The sequence below is a fragment of the Sorex fumeus genome, unplaced genomic scaffold (genome assembly GCF_029834395.1).
Source record: "Sorex fumeus unplaced genomic scaffold, SorFum_2.1 ptg000125l, whole genome shotgun sequence".
Classification (NCBI taxonomy): Eukaryota; Metazoa; Chordata; class Mammalia; order Eulipotyphla; family Soricidae; genus Sorex; species Sorex fumeus.
Window position 1 is genome coordinate 3,994,519 of NW_026606182.1, and position 25,743 is coordinate 4,020,261.

General features: G+C 49.7%; 1 protein-coding gene across 6 annotated transcripts in view; it reads left to right on the forward strand.

Moving 5' to 3' along the window:
* TNRC6B (trinucleotide repeat containing adaptor 6B) overlaps positions 1-25,743 on the forward strand; it is a 237,727-nt gene that overhangs the window by 192,337 nt on the left and 19,647 nt on the right. For 3 of the 6 annotated variants that reach the window (XM_056137430.1, XM_056137432.1, XM_056137431.1), the window contains 5 exons: positions 728-898; positions 5,409-5,534; positions 20,554-20,685; positions 20,796-20,894; positions 21,018-21,189. In XM_056137430.1, the coding sequence (XP_055993405.1) occupies positions 728-898; positions 5,409-5,534; positions 20,554-20,685; positions 20,796-20,894; positions 21,018-21,189 (700 nt within the window). The remainder of the gene's footprint in view (positions 1-727; positions 899-5,408; positions 5,535-20,553; positions 20,686-20,795; positions 20,895-21,017; positions 21,190-25,743) is intronic. The other 3 variants (XM_056137435.1, XM_056137433.1, XM_056137436.1) reach the window with 1 other exon arrangement.

The following is a 25,743-nucleotide window of genomic DNA, read 5'->3' on the forward strand; positions in this document are numbered from 1 at the left end:
CTTCTGCTATTCTGCACTTACAAATGAGATTTTTGGGGACCATAGGCAAATTTTACGCTTCTTTGAGACCTTGTCTTCTGTTTCTGTCAAGACAACCCAGACTTTTTCTTTTGCTGAACCTCAGACAATTCACCTTTCTCCTCTTCCCTAGAGATCTGTGTCTAGTTCTGACGGTATGTGCCTTTTAAAATTCCCCAGCTACTGGATACAAATGAGTCATTTAAGTCTCTTTTTTGACAACTAAACATCTCCAGTGGAGGAGGTTATTTTCTGGATTCAGAAATACCAATTTGCAGTGTTCCTACTCTCCAAAAAAAAAGCAGTTAAAAATCAAAGTTAGCGCTAGCACATTTTCCTCTCCCCGGGTGCAGCCCAGATAGCACCACTCGCCCGGGATTACTCTGGCTTCTGTTAACGCCGCCGGGGAGCGTCATCCCGATAAAGCGTAATCTGCAGAAAGACGTGCCTGGAAACGCCTGTCTTAGTGCAACGGGCAGCGCGTGTCATTAACGTCGAGGGTGAGGAGGATTCTAGATCAAAGAGGGTGACGGATGGTGTCTGCCGGGCCAAGTGTGATGTTATCAGATCCGAACTCTGTCCTCGGTGATGGCTGTTGCACTTTAACCGTGTTCATTCCTGGTGTCTCTCTCTCCCCCCCTCCCCCTTGCGTGCTGTTGCTTTGCTCACCGACACGCACTGTGACTGGCTAACTCCTACTGCTTTTCAGCTGACTTTGCCTTTCTCCAATCAAGACGGGTGCCTTGGGGATGAGGCTCCCTGCTCTTCCTTCTCCCCTTCTCCCAGCTACAAGCTGTCTCCCTCTGGTTCCACACTACCCAACGTCAGCCTTGGAGCAATCGGCACAGGGCTCAACCCCCAAAACTTCGCTGCTAGACAAGTAAGGAGGCCTCTGACCTTTCTGCCTGCGCGGCTGCGGCCCGGCCGTGGGCCCTGCGCCGCAGTTTGGTTGCGTCATTTGTCTGTCGCGGGAAATCGGTTGATTATTGAATGCGCAGAACGATACTCCGTGTAAGCGTTAGCTGCCCAGCCCCTAGAAGCCATCTCTCTTCATGGTTCTCCACATGATTTTTTTGTTGTTGTTGTTGTTGTTTTCCAAGCCTTTTTCCTTCTCATTTTTTTTTTTTGGTCATAAAATTTCATAGTTAAGAAGTTAAGAGCTAGCTTAGAAAAATGCAAAAGAAGTAGCACCCACACCTTTTAGACTATCATTTGGCGGTACATTGAGGCCAGTTTGGAACGGGAGATTGAATGGCAAGTAATAACTTTTGAGGTCTTTGAATTGAGGGAAACTGCTGATGTGAAAGATAATAAAACCACTACGAAATCTGTATGGCTGACGGCCTTGGAATCGTGCCGCTGAGTGAAACGCTTACCCAGAGAAAGGGCGCGTCTGTAGACCCCACAGCGCTGGCGGGACATGCGTGATGTCCACGGACCCGAGTCTCGCCTCCTCTCCTGGTGAGGGCTGGCAGGACGTGTTACCCCTTGGCATCCTGGCTTCCCACAGACCTGTAGCTCCGTGGTCCTGTGGGCAGCGGACCCTGCAGATCAGGACCGGCAGTCCTCCTGGCCGTCACTCCAGTGATGATATTTCCTTAACTAGTTTCACGGCCGGCCTCTACCTCAGGATAGCGCAGCAGGACACTCAGCCACCAGTGGTTGCCGTTCCTGTTTTCACACGAAAACTTTCACATACAAATGAAAGGTCAATGGACGGTGTCTCTCCACAGCCACCGTTGATTGTGGCTCTGGTGAGCTGTGGCACTCAAGGCCCAAGCAGCTTCCAGGGTCCTTCACAGGAGGGCCAGAACCTCTGGGAGTGGCCCCTGAGCCCGCTGAGCGAAGCTGGGGAGCCCCCTTTTTCCCCCCATACAAACCACCTCATGTATCAGGCTCGGCCTGAACACGGGTGTCGCTGCGCTTTCTGACTGTTGCCTTAGCACACGGCAAAGACAGATCACAGGGCCTGGGCATGTGCTCGGAGGTGACATCCCCGCGTCACAGGGTCCCGAGAGCTCAGCCCAGGATAGCCCCTGGGCACCGCCAGGTGGGGCCCAGTGTCTGAGAGAATTCTAGAATAGCCGCGTGTTCTGCTAGGTTCTCTTTGGATGGGGCGTTGCTCAAAAGTTTTTTTGTTTTGTTTTTTCTTTATAGTCACTATTTTTCGTTATATTACTACTGAGGACATGGGTACATATTGCATAAGTAAAAAAAGCTATTGGATTTTTTGGGTGGAGATGCAGAAAATAGGAAACGGTCATGACATCCTTGGTGAAAGGTTGTTTTAAACATGCTTCCGGGATCGCATGGTTGGTCCAGGCAGAGGCACTGTGTGTCTGGTTCCCAGAGGACTTTCCTTTCGGTGTTGGGTCCGTTGTTAATCCAGGTGATCTCCGCGGCCTTCTCAGGCCATTTCCATGTAGATTTAGGGTACTTTATAATTAGTAAGTTCCTGGAAGGGCTGGGGAAAGTACTGAGTGCTTCCCAGTACCCCAGCTTTCCGGGGTTTACAACCCTGTGGTGTCCTCCAAGCACTGTCAGGGGTGGTCCCTGGCCTCCCAGCCTCTGCCGGTGACCCCTGTTTTTCAAAGTACATAAAATTTAAGAATTTTCTTTGCAAATCACAGTCAGCTTATTCATGTTTTGTATTGTTCCTGTTTGGGGGCAATATATACCCAGGGGTGCTCAGGGTCACTCCTAGCGGTCCTCAGGGGACCAAATAGTGCCAGGTATCAAATCCAGGCCCTCCAGAATGTTCTTCAGCCCTTGGAGCTATCTCCCCAGCCCGAGTATGTAAGTGTTCTTTATTTAAATTTTGGGGTCACACCCAGCGATGCTCAGGGGTTTCTACTGGCTCTACACTCAGGAATTACTCCTGGTAGTGTTTAGGGGACCCTGTGGAATGCCGAGGATCAAACCTGGGTTGGCCGTGTGCAAGGTAAACACCCTCCCCACTGTATTGCTCTGGCCCCTCTTTATTTATTTTTATGAATTAGACACTGTAATTAAGACAGAGAGCACCAGTAGCTGAAAACTCAGGTTTCTTTAACACTTAAAATGATAAAGTTTTAGAAATAGCCTAGATAAAACCTACTCTTAATACATCTATCTACATTTAATCTACTCTATTATCAGTAAATACTGAACCTGTACGCTTGCAATAAGTATATCTCTGTAAATGACCTGCCCACTTAGGATGCCAGGGATCCTTGTAAAAAGTCTGGGATGGCATTTTTGATAAATCACTCTTAATTTGTTGTACTGTTATCCAGTCAGGCATACCCAAGAGCACACATGACCTTTTTTTTTTTTCTTTTTGGGTCACACCTGGTGTTGCACAGGGGTTCCTCCTGGCCCTGCACTCAGGAATCACTCCTGGCGGTGCTCAGGGGACCATATGGGGTGCTGGGATTCAAACCCGGGTCGGCCGCATGCAGGGCAAGCGCCCTCCCCGCTGTGCTATGCTTCCAGCCCCAAGCACACATGACTTTAAAAACATTTGATAATGAAAACCTAAAACAGGTGGTAGGACTGGAACAGCTAGTGGGAATAGGGGGTGGGACTTGATTTTACAGAAATTCATAAGGGCAAATTCCTTTGAACATACCGTTCTGAAAGAGAGGTCAGAGTGAAAAATTGCCCTTCATCAGTAGTTCTGGGGCTTCCAAACTGTGGGTCCTGCGGCCACCAGAATCCCCACTATTCACAGAATCCAGTCTAGGAGTAAATAACATGGAACGGCAAGGTTACTAGTGTCACAGCTGCGAGAGTGATTTTAGCAGGATGTTCTCAGTGAGTCGAATGCCCCTTTTTCTGGGAAAGCTACTGACACGCTTAGGAAAATTAGAAGCGTCAAGCCATTTCGCCTTAGAGTAGTGTGATTAGCGAGGCAGGAGACGCAGAGGCAGTAGAATTTCCAGAGTTAAAAGGTCTTTTCGTGTTTAAACAGCCCTTTGGGAGATTAAAAATTAGTGGTCAATCTCTTTGTTTTCTGCCATGAGATAGACAACGAGTTTAACTGCCATTTCCACTTTTATGTTGATAATCGTTTTTATTTTGAAGACTTTTAAGTTCATTAATTTCCCTGTAGCAGTCCCTTAATCTGTTTTTGAATCATTACACCATAGGAATATCTTTAGTGCTCTAGAACTTGGTGATGCCATTACAAAAGTCTTCTTCGAAACTTCCTTGACCCCCAGGATTGCGGGGATAAGGTGACAATGACTGCAGAGAACATGGAGTGGGGGCAGTTGCCTTCACTGTCCCGTTGGGTGGGACTCACTGAGAGTCTGAATCAGTGAGTCCTAGCGGTGCCCGCCCTCCAGACCAGGAGTCTTCGGGTTCCACGCACCCACGGCAGCGTGGTTAGACTGGTAGTGGGACGACAGAGGGGGATGGAGCTACCGTATGATTTGATGATGAATGCCGAGAGTTTTACGGTGTTGGGGGGGGGTGTAAAATGGGGGTCCGTTAATTTGGGTGTGAAATGAGGAAAGTTTTGGGGAAGGCTTCCAGACGGGAGGGTGGGCCCAGCCCGAGGCCTTAGAGAAGCTGGGGAAAGCTGATGTCGAACAGCACCCAGTATCAAACATAGTTCCTCTGCAGGAGGACTTATTTTCACCCAAAAAATCCAAAAGGAGAGCCAGAGTTCTGTGATTCTTGGATGACGTTAGTCTAGATGTGCACCCGTGAGTGGGTCCTTCCGAAATCAGGGAGTTAAGCTTCTCTCGAGAAACTGATACTCAAATATTTGAATAAAAAGTTACAGGTGAGTAATACTTTGTGGTCCCTGGAATCGTGGCTCACTTTCCCCCTTTCTTCCCTCTGTATCCAGCACAGTCCCCCCCTACTGAAGAAGCGGGTCTGGTTGGATCAGGGTCTCACAGAGACACGCCCGTCACTGGGTGGGGCTGGTTCACGATCCAGCCATCCAATGGTGTTCTGTCACTAATGTCATTCAGAAGCCTGCATTTGTGCTCGGGTGTCCTTGTAAGATGGATCTTAAGTCCCAAGGCTGGAGAGTAAATTTGGTAAAAAAAAAAAAAAAACTAGGGTGTCTTTAAAAACACCCTAGTCGAAGTAAATATTTTATTGCCTGTACTTCTAAGTCTGGAGGAAAAAACGCTGAGTGCGAGCAAAACTTGGCTGCACTCGGACCTTGTGGTCAGGGCGGGCGTCGGATGGCATGAGTGGTGATGACGTGAGCCCCCAGATTGATCCGAATCATCCCCCCAGCATCCAAGACAAAGATCAGGAACTTTTCCCTGAAACCCCTCCGTTCTGCAGAGCACGGGATAGGGTTCTTCAGAGAGACACAAAGCCTGAACTGTTTGCTTTTGCGGTTTCCTTCATTCCCTGCATTTCTCACACGGTTGTTCTGTTTGCAGGGTGGCAATCACGGTCTGTTTGGAAATAGCACAGCACAATCGAGAGGTATGCACACACCAGTGCAGCCGCTAAATTCTTCCCCTAATCTCCGGGCGCAAGTGCCTCCCCAGTTTATTTCTCCCCAGGTAAGCAGCTTGTGTTTCCACAATTCCAAAGGGTAAAGTGCGTTCAATTAACATCTGGCGGATTCTGTGGTTGTAGATGGAACTACGAGTCACTGATCTTAAAATATGTGAAATCCAGGGAGCAGGATTATCAAGATTCTGGGGCTGGAGTGGTAACACAACGGGTAGGGCGTTTGCCTTGCACACGGCCAACACGGTTCGATCCCCGGCATCCCATAGGATCCCCCAAGCACCACCAGGAGTAATTCCTGAGTCAAGAGTCAGGCATAACCCCTGTGCATTGCCAGGTATGACCCAAAAAGCAAAAAAAAAAAAAAAGCATCAAGATTCTTTGAGAAAATATTAAATCACATTTTCGATTGTATCCTGCACATAGATGCTTTTGCATGAAATTCGTCGATTGCCTCGAGCAGGCCCCAGTAACGTCTTTTTCATCCTAGCCCTGAGATTATATTCAAGGCTCTTTAGGAGAATGAGACCCATCATTGTTACTGGTATTTGGCATATTTGGTACGCCACCGGGAGTTTGCCAGACTCTGCCCTGTGGGCAGGCTACATTCGATAGCCTGCAAGTTTGTCCAAAGTAGGAATGAGACAATAAGATGTCATAAAAAAAAAAAAGTTCTGATAAGATGCATGAAAAGCATTATGATTATATTCCTTAAGTAACCTATAGATTGCTCTAATATTATGTTTTATAATTGCATGTATTTAAAATTACTGTATAAATCCTGCTTTGTTGACATTACTGTATAAATCCTGCTTTGTTGACATTTAAAAATTGATTTCTCTGAAGGATTCACACACACGTAAATGACAATTTCCAAGTTCTTGTTAATTCTGGAGAGCTTTTGTTTGCGGTGCCGGGGGTCGAGCCCAGGGCCTGCAGCTGCAGTGCATTCCCTGTTCTGAAGCGTCTTAGATTAAACGGAACTACTGCCGGGGTACTCGAAAGTGCGTTTTAGAACCAACAGAGGTGCCAGGAGGGTGGCTCAGAGGTCTGTGGCATACCTCAGCCCTGAGATAACCCCTCGGGCACCACAAACAAACAGACAAGAAACAATTAATGGGGAGCAATAGCACAGCGGGTAGGGCGTTTGCCTTGCATGCAGCCGACCCGGGTTTGATCCCCACCATCCCAGATGGTCCCCCGGAGCACCGCCAGGAGTAATTCCTGAGTGCATGAGCCAGGAGTAACCCCTGAGCATCGCCGGGTGTGACCCAAAAAGCACTGTAGCACTGTCCTCCCGTTGTTCATCGATTTGCTCGAGCGGGCCCAGTAACCTCTCCATTGTGAGACTTGTTGTTACTGTGTTTAGCATATCAACTATGTCACGGGTAGCTTTCCAGGCTTTGGCGTGTTGGCGAGATACTCTCTGTAGCTTGCCGGGCTCTTTGAGAGGGGTGGAGGAATCAAACCTGGCTTGGCTGGGCCGGCCGCACACAAGGCAAAAGCCCTACCACTATGCTATCGCTCCAGCCCTGTGACCCAGAAAAGCAAAAAAAAAAAAAAAAAAAATACCAACCCAACTAATGACTAGTAGATTTGTGTCCGGAGCATCTCTGTACCGCAAGCCTTTTGGCTGCTTGGGCAGCCCTTGGGTGAGTTGTTTTGGGAGATCCAGGCGAGAGCTTGTGCCAACCTACCAGATTCTGCCCCTTGTCGGTCTTGGTGAGAAACGGGATCGAGGGGCAGAGTGAGCACTGGTGAGCTATGTGCAAGGGGCCTTCTGGATCCAGCCAGCAGGTGGGGACGGGTCAAGTTCCGTTGCTTGCTTTGTTTCCGAAAGACTCTCCAAATAGGGCCTTAAAATGTATTTTTGAAACTAGAATCTTTAGATGTTAAATGCTATATTTGACTTTGTGTCCGTCATGATGTAGGTGCACATGTGAGTCCCTAGCCCGCCTGCGCACGTCTAATGTGCCTGGGAGTCCCCTCGGGGTGGCTTCCCCTCCCTTCCCTTCCTCTTAAGTTCCAGGTAGGGACCTTCTACTTCCTGGGCCATGGCATGTCCCTGACACAGAGCAATTCCAGCTTCTCTGCCTCGCACTGTAAATGTGGCATCTTCTTCTCTCTGGGAGCACTTTTCAACTTCCCATGGAACTAGTCCACAGCTAGCAAATGCCCTCAGTGTGCCCAACAGTATGTTGGCCATGGACGGCGCTCCTCTCCCCCAGCCCGCTGGAGCTCGTGGTGGGGGTCTCAAGTGTGATCAGTAGGGCTAGAAGTGCATCACACACAGTAGAGCTAGAAGTGCTCCACGCACAGTAGGGCTAGAAGTGCTTCACACAGTAGGGCTAGGAATGCTTCACACACAATAGGGCTAGGAATGTTTCAAGCACAGTCTGGGACCTGGGAGAGGCCCAGCCCCAGCAGCGACCTTTAAGCTGGTGTTACCGGAGAGCGAGTCTGAGCCCGCCTGGCTGGAGATGCCTCGTGGGCAGCAGGAGGCGCAGGAGCAAGGACCAAGGGTCGTATTTGGAAGCACATGTAGGTTTGGGGAGATGCTGTGTAAAGCTTAGAGCTTCGTTTGGAGTGGAAACTGAAGCAGCCAGGCAGGAAGTGTGGCACCACGTCTGAAGGCACTTTGCCTCGCTGTGGGGTTTGGGCTCTGCTCTTCCTTCCACCGGCATGAGGTATCGTCTTTTCTGGACTGCTGCTCCAGAATAGGCCCGGGACAGGATCCTAGGCCCCTGGGTCTAGTCAGCACATGGTCTTATTTAGAGGTGTGTCATGGGGGACATGCCTCCTGGTGCCCAGGGTCACTCCTGATGATGCTCAGGTGACCCTTGATGATCACCACCATCACACCAACGTGGCCTGCACTCAGGGCAAGCACGCACGTACTTCTCCTGGGCAGCTTCCTGTCGGGTCAGATTCCCCAGCACCGTCCAGGCCAATGTGCCACGTGGACAGTGTAGAGTTGGAGCAGTTCTGTCCTGGTGGCAGTCGAGGCGGCTCATGTGTCCACCGGGCAGTTTCCGTCCAGCTCACCCCTGTGGTCCCGAGGCTCTCGGTGGGCTTCCCGGGCGGTGAGAGTCTCAGACTGCAGGGCCCCGTTTCAGGCCCAGTCTGTGTGTGGGTTCGTTATTATTATTTTCTTTTTTCTTTTTGGGTCACACCCGGTGATGCTCAGGGGTTCCTCCTGGCTCATGCACTCAGAAATCACTCCTGGCGGTGCTCGGGGGACCCTATGGGATGCTGGAAATCTAACCCGGGTCGGCTGTGTGCAAGGCAAACGACCTCCCGGCTGTGCTATCGCTCCAGCCCTGTGTGTGGATTCTTGATCGAGACAGTGGAACTGTCAGACGGGCGTGGGGCACTGCAGTGAAGAGATGGAAGGGTGGCTGACCTCCTGTGGCTGCAGTGTCACCTCTGTAGGGGAAGGGACCTGTGTTTCCTTCTGCATTTTCAGAATTGCTCAGCTTCGTGTGCCGGGCCAGAGAGATGGCCCAGTGGTCAGATGCAGCCTCCCGTGGGAGCAACCCTGGGTTTGGCCCCCAGCTGTCCCCAAATCCCCAGATAATCTGCTTAATCTTTATTTAAAGCAGAATAGCAGACAATGGAAATTTGCTTTTTTTTTTTTTTCCGACTGGAGCAGGAAGCGATATGGGCTGGAGTGATAGCACAGCGGTAGGACGTTTGCCTGCACGCAGCCAACATGGCCGACCTGAGTTCGATTCCTCCGCCCCTCTCGGAGAGCCCGGCAAGCTACCGAGAGTATCTCGCCCGCACAGCAGAGCCTGGCAAGCTCTCCGTGACGTATTCGATATGCCAGACACAGTAACAACAAAGTCTCCAATGGAGACGTTACTGGGCCCGCTTGAGCAAATCGATGATCAACGGGAGGGCCTTTATTATTTCCCGACATGCATATATATATATATATATATATATATATATGTGTGTGTAGGTTTGAGGGCCACACCTGGCGGTGCTCAGGGCTTTCCCCTGGTTCTATGCTTAGGGATCGCTCCTGGTGGTGCTCGAAGCACCCTTTGGGGTGCCAGGGAATGAATCCAGGTTGGCAGTGTGCAAGGCAAACACCCTGCCCATTGTACTCTCTCTCTCACTCTGACCTGAACGTGCTCATCTATTTTATTTCACTTTATTTTGGGTTTGGGGCCATACCCACAGTGCTCCGGGGCTACTAGTTGACTCTGTGCTCAGGAGGGACCCTTGGTGGTGCTCAGGGCATCATATGTGGTTCCAGGGATTGGCCACATGCAAGCAGGCTAGCGTTATTGTCTCCTCAACCCCTGACGTGACAAAGCAGGGGGGTAGCTATCTCTAGATCTTTACTTATGCACATACATGTTTACATGTATGCCCATTGAAAGTAAACACTATGGAGTGATCACACTGAAAATTGGATAGTGAGGGGAAAAAAAATTTTTTTTTTTCCCCAGAAACCAGCCCCCTGCCTCCACCCCATGCCATAGCGGATTATTTTCACACAGTCCCCTATTCAGACTTTGTTCATGTATGGGCATGCTTAATTGCATTCCTGGTCATAGCGTCCTGATGCTTGAATTGACACGGGGTCATGGGATTGGCCCCTCTCTTCGTGTCGATCATTCTTGGGGCCAGAGGGGACGGGCAGGGTTGTGTGTGTGTGTCATGGCTGAAACTGAGGGTGTCACCCATGCAAGGCAAGCACTCTCCCACGGCGCTCCATGCCTGACCCTGAAGATTGTTCTAGTAAGGGCGAACTATGGCAGCACAGGTTTAGCTCTGATTGACTCATCGCTGGGCGTTGTTACTGACTTCTACTGTAGAAGCCCTTCCATGTTGATCTCTGCCCCCATCATTTTGAAATTTGTTTCTTCAACATGAAATTTCTGGGTCAAAGCACATGAACATTTGAAAATGCCAACAGTACCGAATTGTTTGTTTGTTTGAACTGCTTTTTTTAAGGATACTACCGAATTTTATACTCTAATTACTTTCGAGGGGCCTGCAGTGCTTTGCTGAACAAAGGAAGAGGATTCAAACGTATCTTTAAGATTTGCTACAAATGCCCCAGGCTGTGGGTTTTTACCTTGCGGGTTCCCTCTGGTTAACTTAGGTGTTCAGAGAGCGCGGTTCGATCCAGGATTTTCCCTTGGCTGTTTGCATCATCTGCCTTGCTCTTTTCTCTTTTTGGGGGGGGGGGGGCGGGTGTCACACCCGGCGATGCACAGGTGCACAGGGGTTACTCCTGGTGGTGCTCAGGGGACCCTAGGGGATGCTGGGAATTGAACCCAGGTCGGCTGCGTGCAAGGCAGATGCCCTCCCCGCTGTGCTGTCGCTCCAGCCTTTGTCTGCTTCTTTACATCCCATCCTGACTCTGTCTGGATCCCACTTTCTCCAACCCCACTGACAATGGAAGGGCTTTTTCAAGCCAGAATAGTGAACTCCCCTCTACGGCCAGGTGCACACTTGCACTTCAGTTACTCTGCAGCCCAGGTATGGACAACCGTTTGCCAGAGCGGGTGGCCCTCCTCTCTATTCCTTTTTGCTTGCTTGTGTTTTTTTTGTTTTGTTTTGTTTTGGGGCCACACCTGATAATGCTCAGGGGTTCCTCCTGGCTCTGCACTCGGGGATCGAACCTGATTGGCTGCGTGCTACTCTCCGGCTCCTGTCTGATCCTTTTTCATTCCGAGGACAGGCCATGTGCACCGTGAAGAAGGAAGTTGAGGGGTGCTAGGGCGGAAGTCTTCGAAGGAACTCCACATCCTTCATCACCCAATTACGGAACCTGAGGTGCTGGCATTTAACTTCAATTGAAAGTATAAAAATGCCCCAGTTGGCATTTCCTGTTTTTGTTTTCTTTTATAGACTCTCTGTATCTGTTTTAAGCAAAATCATTTTGCCCTTTTTTTTTCATGTTGTGATTTATGGAATCGTGATGTCTAGTCTTCCGTGATTTTCTGTTGTTATTGTTGGTGGTGCCCGGGCTTGAACCCAAGACATCATGTATGAGATGTGGGTGCTCTGTTGCTAAGTCATTCCCAGTTCCCTTCCCTCCTCTGACTTTTGCCCCCTTTTGATCTGGGCAGTCGGAAACGCGTTCCTATTATATTCGTGGTGCCATAGTTTTGGTGCTGGCATTTTGCTAGTACGAGCTGTGCCTCTGAGTGTTCTTAGATGTGTCGCCTTGGGTGGATTTCTTTAGGGCTCAGCTGGGTCCTGGCATGTGTTTTGCCGGCAGGTCTCTTTGGCTAATTTTGAGTGGTAGGAATAGTAAGCACGGGAGCAGTAGTGGGCTTTTGGCAAGGGTTAGCAAACGTTCTTGAGATGGAGGAGCGGTGGATTGATCCGGAGACCAGGTGAGCTGTTTGGTAAAACTATTTAAAAACTGAATGAAGAAGGAGCTAGAAACGCAAGCTGGGATAATGGCTATTTTGGAGGCAAATCGTGTGTGAAATAAAAGAACCGAATTCACTGTGGCTCGTAGGAGAAAGCTTTGGGGAGCGAGTGAGATGCAGAGCTGCTGTTCCCAGAGTAGCTGTCTGGCAGAAATACAGGAAGTCATTGGCTGTAGTGGCTTTCAGCTTTTTTTCTCGCTTTGTTTCGGGACCATACCCAGCGGTGCTTGGGGCCACTTCCTACTCTTCCTGGTGGACCAGGCCGGCTGGGGGCTCGAACCAGAACTCCTGTACACAAAGCACGCACGCCAGCCTTCCTCCCCTCCGGCCATCTCCTCGGCTTTAATTTCTCATCTGCAGGCTGGACCTTTGGTTGAAACCACTGATTCACTGTTTTCAGTAGCCACATATAAGAGGAGAGAAAGAAACGGGTAAACGACATGTGGATACTCCATGTTCTTTAACCCCGTGTATCTAACTAATTACCATTTCAAACACTAATTGGCACTCATTTCTGAAATGTTTCCTCTCCTTTCGTAAAATACCAAGTCTTGGGGCCAGAGTGGATAGTAGAGCAGGTGGGCACGTGCACGACCCAGGTTCAATCCCCGGGACAAATGGTCCCCCGAGCCCCCCCAGGAGTGATCCCTGAGCACAGAGTCAGGAGTACTGCCAGTGTGGCCAAAGATAAGATAAATAAATCACGGTATCACGGTCCTCCCGTTATTCATCGATTTGCTCAAGTGGACCCAGTAACATCTCCATCATGAGACTTGTTGTTACTGTGTTTGGCATATTGAATACATCACGGGGAGCTTGCCAGGCTTTGCCGTACAGGCAAGATACTCTCGATAGCTTGCCAGGCTCTCCGAGAGGGGCGGAGGAATCGAACCCAGCTCAGCCGGGCCGGCTGTGCACAAGGCAAACACCCTACCGCTGTGCTATCGCTCCAGCCCTGATAAATAAAAAGAATTAAAAAATAAAATAAGATCCCAAGTCTTAGCTTCTGGAGTGTTTTTGACACTTCAGGGACACCCCATGGAGATGGGTGTAGGGCGGGTGCCCCAACGCCCCACGCCCCCATCCCCGCCCCGACCAGCAGGTTACCAGGTGCAGTTAATGCCGGCCTCGTTCCCGGTGCTACATACAAGGAACAGCATAAAACGAAGGAAGATTGTTCTCTCCCAGATTGGGAGAGTAGAAGTCCCAGAACTGAGGCTCTGCCCAGAAGACAGTTCCAGGCCTCCCTCCCTTTGTCCTTCTCTCCCTCTCTCCATCTCTCTCTCTCTTTTCCCTCTCCCTCCCCCTCCCTCTTCCTCTCTCTTTCCCTCCCCCCTCTCTTTTTCCTTCCCTCCCTCCCTCTTCCACTTCATCTCCCTCTCCACGCTCCTCCCCCGCCCCACGGGTCCAGACTGCCCCCTTGATGAGGAGACCAGTTCCTGGGCCAGAACCTACTCTAACCTGGAATGACGTCATCTTTAAACTTGGTTCTATCCACAAGAACTCTTGGTTCCAAGTACAGGCGTGTTCTGTGGCTCCCAGCGGGCAGGATTTGTGCAGAACTGTAACTCAGTTCACGATTCACACTGAAGTGGGCCGGAGAGATGGTCCAGGGGGTCGGGCACTTGCCTTGCATGTGGCTAACCCTGGTACAATCCCAGCATCGCAGAGCCCCCCCCTCAAGCACCACCAGGAGTCCCCTCTGAGCATAGAGCCTGGAGTAGCCCCTGAACACCACTGGGGGTGGCCCCAGCTTGCCTGTGCCCACCCCCAAGGAAGGGGTCGCAGGGGAGGCCTGCCTGGGATCAGTTGGGGGGGGGTGACTGGGGGGTGTGGGAGTCGGTGACCTTCCTTTTCCTGTTCAAATTTTGAATTTATAAGATGAAATACAAAGGCTCCGCAGGTCACAACATCCCCCTTGACCGCAGAAAACCCAGAATCCGACCCCCACCCGGCCCCCCGGAAGTCAGGGTTCTCGCTGCTGCAAGCCCGGGGTGGGAGCAGTCAGAGCAGATGACCGTCTCGTTTGGGGTTTGGGGCAGAAATGGGGAAGAGTTGCCTTTCCCCTTCAAGGAAGCAAAGGAGTGGGGATTTGAAAGAACACTGTCGCACTGCACTGTCCTCCCACTGTTCATCAATTTGCTCGAGCGGGCACCAGTAGTGTCTGCATTGTGAGACTTGTTACAGTTTTTTGGCATATCGAATATGCCACGGGGAGCTTGCCAGACTCTGCCTTGAAAGAACAAGGAGAATATAAAAAAAAAAATTGGTGGTACTTCCAAGCAGGATCCTAGACTAAAATCCGGTGCTTAATTCTTACCTCGGGGAATAAAACAGTGAAAAAGACTGTGGAGGGGCTGGAGCGATAGCACAGCGGGTAGGGCGTTTGCCTTGCACACAGCCGACCCGGGTTCGATTCCCAGCATCCCATATGGTCCCCTGTGCACCACCAGGTGTGACCAAAAAATAAATAAATAAAATAAAAAATAAAAAACAAAATTAAAAAAAAAAAAAAGACTGTGGAGCCAGGTGACACAGTGTGCATCTGAACAGGTGTCAGGATTGCCTGTCACCACTGGCGGTCCCCTGAGCCCCAGCAGGAGTGATCCCTGAGCACTGTCTGATGTAGGACCCCCCAGGCAGACAGAAGATTGTCGGGGTTTTTTGTTTGTTTGCTTGCTTTTTGGGTCACACCCCGCAATGCACAGGGGTCACTCCTGGCTCATGCACTCAGGAATTACTCCTGGTGGTGCTCAGGGGAACATATAGGATGCTGGGGATCGAACCCGGGTTGACTGTGTGCAAGGCAAATGCCCTCCCCGCTGTACTCTTACCCTGGCCCTTATTCTTATTTTTGTAATGTTTTATATATATATACATATATATATATATATATATTTTTTTTTTTTTTTGCTGTGTCAGGGATCAGATCCAGGACCTTTCTCCTGTAAGGCAGTTTGAATTTTTATAGACGTGTTTCCTTTTTGACATACAAAATGAGAGTATAATTACAAAGGAAAGGCATGTAAGATAATTACAAAGAAAAGTCATGTAAGATGAAGCATCAGGATCAGAAGTATCAGGCAGTGTGTGTGTGGGGGGGAAGATGCAGAAAGATTCCAAACAGAACTAGTGTGGATCGCATATGAAAAATCAGCATGTGATTTCGTGAGTTTTGGGCAAGTGGAAGAACGGAGACAGGAGACAGGAGTCAGAGTCTCGTTCCCAGACTTTGCTGGAAGAGATTTTTGTTCTAGGCGAGAGTTGGGCTGTGGTGAAATAAGTTCATATTGCATGAGCGCTCTGCAGAATAACGATGACTGTACAGAACAGAAACAAAGGCACGGCTATTCAAAGTCACTGGTGTAGACAGAAATGTAGGCCGGGTTTAGAAAGATGCCAAGTCTTAGAAAGTGTCACAGGGCCGGAGAGCTGATTCCAGAGGCTGGAGCACGTGCTTTGCAGGCGGGAACTCCATCACCCCACAGCACCCCCACCACCACCACCACCAGGAACTCTCCCCACCCCCACCCCGAGTCCTAAAAGTAAAAGAAAATGGTTTGGCGAGGCCTTGCCATTTGTATAACTTCCGGCCTTTGTGCAGGACGCGTTCAACACAGAGAGTAGAAAACTCCAGCGAAAAATTTGACAACTTCCTGCTCTTTGAAAAAAAACAGAACAGAGCATAAAATAAGAGCAAGTGCACATAGACTGGAGGGCTTCGGTAATTAGAGCATCGGGAAGAAAGGATAGTAGGAAAGCTGTAACCGTTTTTGAGTGTAAGTCATGCCTAAATGATCCGTCAGATGCACGGGATCAGTAAAGCATGCAGTGAGGGATAGAAGAACTGAGCTAGGCCAGAAAGACCACCCTGAGCATGAGAGCGTAGGGACCCAGCCTCAACCCCCAGCACGCTAGGTGTGGCCGAAATAGCAAACACTCCCTAGACCCCTAAAAGAAAGAACTGAACAGAAATTTGAGCTCTACTAAAGAGAGACTGCAGTGTGTGTGAGTCCGGTAAAGTTAAAATCTGAAGATAGGGGCTGGAGAGATCGTACAGGGGTTAAGGTACTTACCGTAAATTCCACCCACCCCGGTTCAAATCCTGAGCACAGAGCCAGGATGAGCCCCTGAGCACCCACAGGTATAATCCACCGCCCCCAACCAAGGAGAAAAACATCAAAATAAAGAAGTGAAATAGAACCCAAGGGCTCAGAATAGAATATATAAAAAAAACCTGGTATGTGATCCAGAATTCTTCAGCAAAAGAATTAGGATAGCATGATGACTGTGTCAGAAAATCAGCCCTTGGAGACACATGAGCTAGGTGTCTCAAAGGAAGGGCTGATGCACATGCTTTGCTTACACGAGTTCTGGATGTGATTCCGAGCACCACTGGGGTTCAGCCCTGAGCACTGGGCTGAAAGTAACCCCGATTTACTGCCAGGCCCAGCCTCAGATCAAAAATTCAGTATAAGGGGCTGGAGCAGTAGTACAGTGGGCAGGGCGTTTGCCTTGCACACGGCCGCCCCGGGTTCGATTCCCAGCATTCCATGTCGTCCCTGAGCACTGCCAGGAGTACTTCCTGAGTGCAGAGCCAGGAGTAACCCCTGTGCATCTCTGGGTATGACCCAAAAAGCAAAAATTTTTTTAAAAATTCAGTATAAGCCGACCCTGATAGGCGCCAAATGTTGAATTGAACAGAGTAATGTCAGACGTTTTATAAGCACCTTCAACAATGAAATGGAAAATATGCTAATCATAGGTAAATCTATTTGAAATCTCAGCACTAGAAAGTGCCAGATATAAATCTTGGAACTGAAAATGAGAGGGCCGGAGAGAGGCAGTACAGCAGGGAGAGCACTCACTTGCCGCCCTACCAGGAGTGACCCGAGTCAAGGGGTTAGGAGTAAACCCTGAGCACCCAAACACAAAGCAACAAACCAAAAATAGGAAATGATAATATCTGAAGTGTAAAATATTTTCAAAACTTAACAGAACAGTGATAATAAGAATTTGGCCAGCTTAAGAGAAAAAAAAGAGGAATCCCGTGATTACTCTCCTCTCCCACATTATATCTTAGTACTGTTTTCTTTTAATTTCTATAAAGCTGTTCAATAATTCTTTACAATCAATATTCCTACGCCTTAACCCACCACCATTATCTCGAATTTTCCCAACCACCACCCAAGCCTGTCCCAATAACAGGCCCTAAATAATTAACTTCGTATTGCTTGTTAGGAGTAATTCTCTAAAAATGACCAAAACATGTTTCCTTAGAAAAAAGTGTGTGAAGATTGTTATATCTCACCCTGAAACTATTGAGCCCTTGTACAAGAGATTACGAAGATGCTGTAATAGACTGAGCCTTGTGTGGCATTATTTTTTTTTAATTGAGGCTGATTGCCATCCACCCTATCCGACGTGTGCTGCTTCTGCCACATCAGTGGTATAGACTATGAAATGTTGCACGGCTGCAAATGTGGCTAGGAATTCCAAAATTTCAAAGAAGGTGGTGATACAGCCGGAGTTAAATTTTTTAACTAGATGGTGACTTGGGGATCTGAAGCTTCTCTGCAGCTTGTTGTTCTGTTCTGTGATTTATTGTGTGTGTCTCTGGATCATGGCTGATTAATGAGCTTCTATGGCGCCAGAGGCAGTTCTTGGGCATGACTGCCAGGCTCTCAGAAGGATAGGGAGATGGGGGGAGGTCGCCCATCCCCAACTCCTTGAGAACCTGGAGATTTCGGTCACAAAATCTGCATTCATGAGTTTTTCAGTAGTTCATTCATGGATGAGGCTCGTTCGAGCTTGTGGAGATGGGCGTGAGCATGACGGCTATTGGGTTCTGGAGGTTTTCACCTTCCGGGGCTCTGTTATGGTGGATGATGGGACTTACCCGCCCGCCTCCGGGGTGCCCCCGATATGAGATTCAGTCTGGCAAGTGGTCTTGAGGCGTCTTTACAGCTTGCTGAACTCTTCCGAAATTTATTTGAGTCTCCGGTATCTTGGTACTTTCAAGCGGGGTTTCTTTTTTCCTTCTCTAGCACCCCTTAACTATTTCTTGGAGGAGACTCACAGGGCAGGAAGGCGTGCCCAGGTTTGAGCCCTCGCACATGAAGTGCCCTGAACATCTCTGGGTGAGGCAGTACCCACGCAGAGGCTGTGGGTCAGTTCCACTCCAGGTCGAGTTGCACACAGGTCATGGTTGGGGGGGGGGGGGGGCATCGCTGCCGCAGTGCATGCCTCACGGCTCCCCCTGGGCCATCCCTCCGGGCTGTGTGACACTTGCATGGTCTTTTGGTGACAGCCCTCACTTGTGTGTGTCAGGTGCTTAACACACTTGACTGCAGTGTGGCTGGAAATCCGCGTGTGGCCCTGGGACCACAGATGGTGGGGGTTGAACCCATCACCACAGGCTTGCTGGGCTCTCTCCGCCACAGGACAGTTCCTCTGCGCCCTGCCGGTGTTAAACGTAGCTGTTGTTTGTCTGAAAAGGTCCTTGCACCTCCCTTCAAATCCAACCGGGTTGTCATTCTTTTTCCTTCACTACTTTGTCTACATCATGCCTTTTTGGACTCTGGGGGGAGAAATCCGCTGATAGTTTTACTTGAGTTTCCTTGTGTATGATTCTGCTCTTGTCTTGCTTTAGTTCGTTTAGAGGCCATCATCGGTGGTGTGCTCAGGGCTTTCTCCTAGTTTACTCCTGACTCTGCTTAGGGATCACCTCTGATGAGCTCAGGAGACCATAGGGGGTGCCGGGGATCGAACCTGCGTCAGCTGTGTGTAAGGCAGGCACCTTACTCACTGTACTGTCTCTGCAGCCCCTTATCTTGCTGTTTCGAAGATTCTCTCTGAAGGGCTGGAGAAATATCGCGGAAGTTGAGGTCCTTGTTTTGCATGTGGCTGAGCCTGGTGTATCTCCTTCTCCACGGAGGGTCTCATCCTGAGCATTGCCTGGTGTGACCCTCATAACCCAGCAACACACAAGAAGGATTTTCTCTTAACTTAGAATTTTGCCATTTTATTAAAATAGCAACTGTTTGGGCTTATTTTGTTTGGAACTCTTTCAGCTTCTTGAATCTTGCTATTTCACTCCTCTCCTGGCCTGGGTAGATTCTCAGCTGTTACTCAAACAAGAATTCTGCCTCTGGGCTGGGAAGGTGGAATAGTGGATAACTCTTTTTTTTTTTCTTTTTTTTCTTTGGGTCACACCTGGCGATGCACAGGGCTGGTTACTCCTGCTTCTGCACTCAGGAATCACCCCTGGCAGTGCTCAGGGGACCGTATGGGATGCTGGGAATCGAACCAGGGTTGGCTGTGTGCAAGGCAAACACCCTCCCCGCTGTGCTATTGCGCCAACCGTAGGGGATAACTCTTGACTTGCTTGCAGCTGACTGGGGTTTGATTCCTGCCACCCCATATGGTTCCCTGAGCACCGTGAGGAGTGATCCTTGAGTGCAGAGCCAGGAGTAAGGCCTGAGCATTTCCAGATGTGGTCCCAAAATAAAAAGCCGGAGGGGGGAAAAAAAAAACACAATTTAAAGTTCTGCCTCTTTGAGGCTTGGGAAGTAACTCAAAGGGCCAGTGTACATACTTTGCTGGGGAGGGATGCTTGGGGTTCACCCCTTAACTTTTGGGGAGGTTTTGGGCCACACCCAGCAGTGCTCAGAGAACCGTTGTTGCCGGGGATTAGACCCAGGGCTCCTGCATGCAGAGGGAAAATCCATGGGTGCTGGCTCTTTGACCCTTGCCCCTTATTTTTATTTATTTATTTATTTATTTATTTTGCTTTTTGGGTCACACCCAGCAATGCGCAGGGGTTCCTCCTGGCTCTGCACTCAGGAATCACCCCTGGCGGTGCTCAGAGGACCATATGGGATGCTGGGAATTGAACCCGGGTTGGCCACGTGCAAGGCAAATGCCCTACCCGCAGTGCTATTGCTCAAGCCCCCTGCCCCTTATCTTTAAAATATTTTCATAGTTTTATATCAAAGGAACTAGTGCTTCCTTTCTATTAAAAGTTCTTTCCACAGATGATTTTTTTTTAAAAAAAAACTTTAAAAATTAGTTCTGAAGTCATGAAATTTGCATATAAGTGGATGGACATGGAGAGTATCATGCTAAGTGAAATGAGTCAGAAAGAGAGTGACAGACATAGGATGACTGCACTCATTTGTGGAATATAAAGTAACGTGATAGGAAACTAACGCCTAAGGATAGTAGAGATAAGGGCTGGGAGGATCACTCCTTGGTTTAGAAGCTGCCTCATGTGCTGGGGGAAAAGGCAGTTGGGATGGAGAAGGGACCACTAAGCCAATGACAGTTGGAGGCATCGCTCAGGATGGGAGATGTGTGCTGAAAGTAGACAGAGGACCAAACATGATGGCCTCTCACTGTTTGTACTGCAAACAACAATGCCCAAAAATAAAGCGTAAGAAGGAAGGTGCCTGCCACAGAGGCAGGGGGTGGGGTGGGATGGGGGTGGCGGGAGGGGTACTGGGGACATTGGTGGTGGCAGATGCCCACTGGAGGAGGGGTGGGTGCTCAATCATTGTATAACTGCACCATAATCATGAAAGTTTGTAACCGCATCTCACGGTGCTTCAATTCAAAAAATAAATCAGTGCTGACGTTGTCTTCCTGTCTTCCTTCTCCTTCTGGCCAGGTTTCTGCCTCAATGCTCAAACAGTTTCCCAACAGTGGCCTGAATCCAGGTCTTTTCAACGTGGGGCCCCAGTTATCTCCTCAACAAATTGCCATGCTGAGCCAGCTTCCACAGATCCCCCAGTTCCAGTTGGTGAGTGGGAGCCGCGTCTCCTGGGGGAAGGGGCCGTTGGCGTGGGGGGGCCTCCCCGCGTTGCCGGCCGGGGCAGCCCGCTGAGGGACGTCTCTCCCGCCCGCCCGTAGGCATGCCAGCTCCTCTTGCAGCAGCAGCAGCAGCAGCAGCAGCTGCTCCAGAACCAGAGGAAGATCTCCCAGGCCGTGCGCCAGCAGCAGGAGCAGCAGGTAGGTGGGCGGGGCGGGGCGGGGTGGGGCGGGGGGCCCCCCAAGCGTGAGTGCGCAGGCCGGGGCGCTTTTCTGCCTGGCCGGGCCCTGCCCTGACGGCGCCCTGTGTCCCCGCGCCCGTAGCTGGCCCGGATGGTGAGCGCGCTGCAGCAGCAGCAGAGGCAGCCGAGCATGAAGCACTCGCCGTCGCATCCCGTGGGGCCCAAGCCGCACCTGGACAACATGGTCCCCAGCACGCTGAACGTGGGGCTCCCAGACCTGCAGAGCAAAGGGCCGATCCCCGGATACGGTTCTGGTGAGTTGTCCTGAAAACTACCATGGGGGGGGGGGGGTGATGTGTGTGTGTGTGTGTGTGTGTTGTCCTGAAAACTACCGTGTGTGTGTGTGTGTCGTGTGTTGTGTGTGTGTGTGTGTCTGTGTGTGTGTGTGTGTGTGTCTGTGTGTGTGTGTGTGTGTGTCGTGTGTGTGTGTGTGTGTGTGTGTGTGTGTGTGTGTGTGTGTGTGTGTGTGTAATCTCCCGGTCACATTTGAACATCACCACAGCGGTCTGGGATGGACCTTCTTGATGTTTCCACAAGAGCCTTGCAGAGTCGATCAGAATTCATCTTCCTTTCTTACAAGTGAGGTATCTGAGTTATCTCAGTATTCTAGAGTTTTCAGTGACTTTCCAAAGCACCACATAATCAGTAAATCAATGGAGCAGGGTTTCAACTTGGTTCACTCAGTTTTTTTTTTGGGGGGGGGGTCACACCCAGTGATGCACAGGGGTTACTCCTGGCTTTGTACTCAGGAATCCGTCCTGGCGGTGCTCAGGGGGACAATATGGAATGCCAAGAATCAAATCTGGGTCAGCTTCATGCAAGGCAAATGCCCCCCCTGCTGTACTATTGCTCCTGTCCCCTCCCTCCCCCACCACCAAAGTCTTTCACTTCTTCACAGTGGCAGATTATCTGCTTGTCCTGAAGACATGGAGAACTAAAATTAACATTATAAACCTAATGGAGAAAATTCTTCTGATATTGGTGCCTCATCTGATTTAAGTAGAATTAGTACAAGTAAGGTTAGACCGTTGACATTCATCAAAACCTTGTTGGCAGACAAATTGTACCTCTTCCCAAATAGGGGACGTGTGGTAAGCAAAAATCCAATCTGTGAGGCCACTGTAACTTACAAAATAAAATCTAATCACCGAAATGTCACTTCGTATCTAGTGGGTTTCTTCTCATACTGATGACATTTCAGGACAGTCCTGTTCTGTACAAACTCAAAGAGAGATTTGGGGAGAAGCCCCCCAGAAATCCATGCCCCAGGTGATAGACTAACCCCGTCCCAACAGCCTTGGTGCTTTGGTTTAGTTGCGGAGAGTTCCCATGTGGGTTGGGTACTCACCTCTTGTTTTGGGGGTGACCACCTGTACAGACAAGGTTTTAAGGACCCCTTGATCCTGGATAGTTTCAGGGGCATTCGCTTCCAGATCTTCTTCTACCAACTATTCTTTTAAACATGATCTGAGAGGTTAGTTGAGGTCCAAGTCGCCTTTCCTCCAGCTGGCCTCAGGGAAGAGCAGGCTTGTTCCTGCTGTCTCACTCCCACGTGCTGCTGCCCACAGGGCCTGGACCCCAGACTGCCCAGCAGGGGGGCAGCCTCCCGCAGTGACCGAGGAAGGGGGCAGTGCTCCTGGGTGCAATCTCTGGATCATGGCCAGTTAATGAGCCGATTTGGTGCCAGAGGCAGTTTGTGGGCGTGACTGCCAGACTCCCGGAAGGACAGGGAGATGGGAGGGAGGTCACCCATCCCCGACTTTGTGAGAGCCCCGAGATTTCAGTCATAAAACTCTCATACCTGAGTTTTTCAACAAATTCAACAGATTCAGGGCCACTTCCACCAATACTCAGACGAGATGAGGCTTGTCCGAGCCTGTGGAGTCCAGCCATGAGCGTGGCTGCCATTGGGTTCTGGAGGTTTTCAGTTGCCGGGGTTGTTTGGGCAGTGGAGGGCTCACCTCCCCCCTCCAGAATGCCCTGGTTATGAGACTCAGCCTGGTGCAGGATCTGACGGCATCTTTGCAGATTTTTTTTAAAAGCTTTTTTAAAAAAATCCATTTCACAAGTAACTTATAAATGTAACTGTTCATACAATTAATATTCCAGAATGAGTAAATGGTATACTAAATTGACATATACTTATTTATTATACAATTATAGGGCGTTCGCCTTACAAGCGGCCAACATGGCCGACCCGAGTTCGATTCCTCCGCCCCTCTCGGAGAGCCCGGCAAGCTATCGAGAGTATTCGATATGCCAGACACAGTAACAACAAAGTCTCCAATGGAGACGTTACTGGGCCCGCTCGAGCAAATCGATGATCAACAGGAGGGCCTTTACCTTTTACCTTATACAATTATTATTATTATCACAGTAACTTACTAACATCTGCTAAGTTATTAAATGAATGGTGGGTAAATACATCTTACTAATTCTCTTTTTCTTCTTGTGTGTGTTTGGGCCACACCCCTTTGTGCGCAAGCCTGGCTCTCAGCTCTGTGCTCAGGGATCACTCCTGCTGGGGCTCCGGGCTTCCCTGTGGCCTGCCAGTGGATGAGACCTGAGTCCGCTGCATGCTGGGAGGAGGCTGGCTCTGTGCCCGCTGTAGTTTCTCTCTGACCCTTGACGGTGGAGGGAGAAGGGCAGGGCCGCTGCCACCAATGCTCAGCCTTTTGGGCCCAGCTGTGATTGGCGGAGGGCACTGGCTGCTGTCCAGGGGGTCAGACTTGGCGCCTCACACACCCTAGGCCCCTGGTCTCCCACCCGAGCTTTCTTCTGCAGCTCAGTCCGAAGTATTTTAATTACGCCCTGACCACTTTTTATCTGCTTTCTAAGGTGTGTATAAACATTTAATTTCATGGTGATCATGGTCACGGTCACGGTCCTCCCATTGTTCATCAATTTGCTTGAGCGGGCCCAGTAACGTCTCCTTCGTGAGACTTGGTGTTACTGTGTTTAGCATATTGAATATGTCACGGGGAGCTTGCCGGGCTCTCCGAGAGGGGCGGAGGAATCGAACTCAGGTCAGCCACGTTGGCTGCGTGCAAGGCAAACGCCCTACCCGCTGTGCTATCACTCCAGCCCTTGGTGATCATTTTCCTCAATTCATATATCATATTTAAATTGGAATATATATATATATATATGGAGAACTGTAAATCAGTCTCATTTGGCCGTTTGTTTTAAACAAAGCATATCTTGTAACTCTTAAGATTTTGAAAATATATTACTCAGTACAGAGATTAAAACATGCCCAGGGGTGCTTGAGGGATTGTGCTGGGGACAGGGGGCTTGCCTTGCACGCAGCAGATCCAGATTTGATCTTCATCTCTCTGAGACTCCATTTATATGAGGGTTGTTTTAGGGGTCAGAGCCGTAGTATAGTGGGGAGGGCTCTTGCCTCACACACGGCTGACCCAGGTTCGATCCCTGACATCCCATATGGTCCCCTGAGCACCGCCAGGAGTAATTCCTGAGTGCAAAACCAGGAGTGACCCCTGAGCATCGCCTGGTATGGCCCCCAAACAAAAAAAAAATTGTTCTAGTGCTTTATGTGTACTAAAAAAATGAAGAAAAGAGGAATCGTGTGGGCTTGACCTCGTTTCTGCTTAGTCATTTCTGGGCCTTTGAACTAATTAAAAAGCAAAGTCACTGCGCGCAGGGATGGGGCCCAGTGGTGAAGCCCTTGCCTGGCCTGTGTGAGACCGAGAGCTTGGAACTGGGCACCTCGTGCCCCCAGGTTGGGAGTACACAGCTGCTGAACACCACGGGTATTGCCCAGAAAGCAGGGAGGGGGAGTCACTCTCATTGCAAATGCATTTCCAGCAAAATCTTCCTTGAAATTCATCATCGTTTATATTTATGTGGGATTCCGTGAGAAGGGTTAGAGGTTGCTTAAGCACATTCAGGGTTAAAGCGAGCGGCATAAAACTAACCTGCGTAGAGCCGGAGAGACAGTTCTTGTACAGTAAGTAGGGTTCCTGTCTCGAACACAGCCCAGCCGGGTTCAGTCTCAGGAATCCCCCCTGGTCTCCTGAACAGAGCTAGGAGTGACCCCTGAGTGCGAAGTGGTAGGGGCCAAAACAAACAGAATAAGATAAGATAATTTCTCGGGTCCATCCTGTAATGAGACTGCGTCCATGTCACATGTGCTTATCAATACGGATTTGGACAGTGAATGGGGGCATTAATGTGGGCATGGTGATGGCATTTATGGGTTTGGTTTGGTTTTGAATCATACCTAGCCGTGCTTGAGAAGTCGGGCCAACTCCTTGTCTAGTGCTGGGGATTGCCAAGACACACTCGGCCCTTCGTACTATCTCCCTCGTCCAAGCCATAATTTATTCCTTAATTATTATTAAGGTAGTTTGTATTTTGATGCACAACCAAGGGCTGATAGAAAATAAATTACTCATTCGATGTACTTAACCGACTCTTCATAGTGGGGTGTGCGGGGCAGGGGGATCGGTGAAGGCCGTTTGTGTGGGGGAATTTGAGACATTTTCCTCCAGAAGTTAAGCCCTGAGCCAAGAGGGAGTCTTGAGCGGAGGAAGAAGTGAGGCGTGTGGAGGAGGAGAAAGTGATTCTCCCCAGGCAGATGAGGTGGGCGGAAAGGTTGTATTTGTAAGCATGAGATAAGGTGCCTGAGAGCTGCTGAGTCAATCCTGGGGTCATATCTTATCTCTGTTTATTCAACCTTAATCCCTAAATCCCTAAGGCAGAGCCAGGCCCAGGGAAGACTTGTTCATTCAACCAAACTGTCAGGCTTTTTTTGTTTGTTTTTTTATTCAAACTTGTGTTTGTGT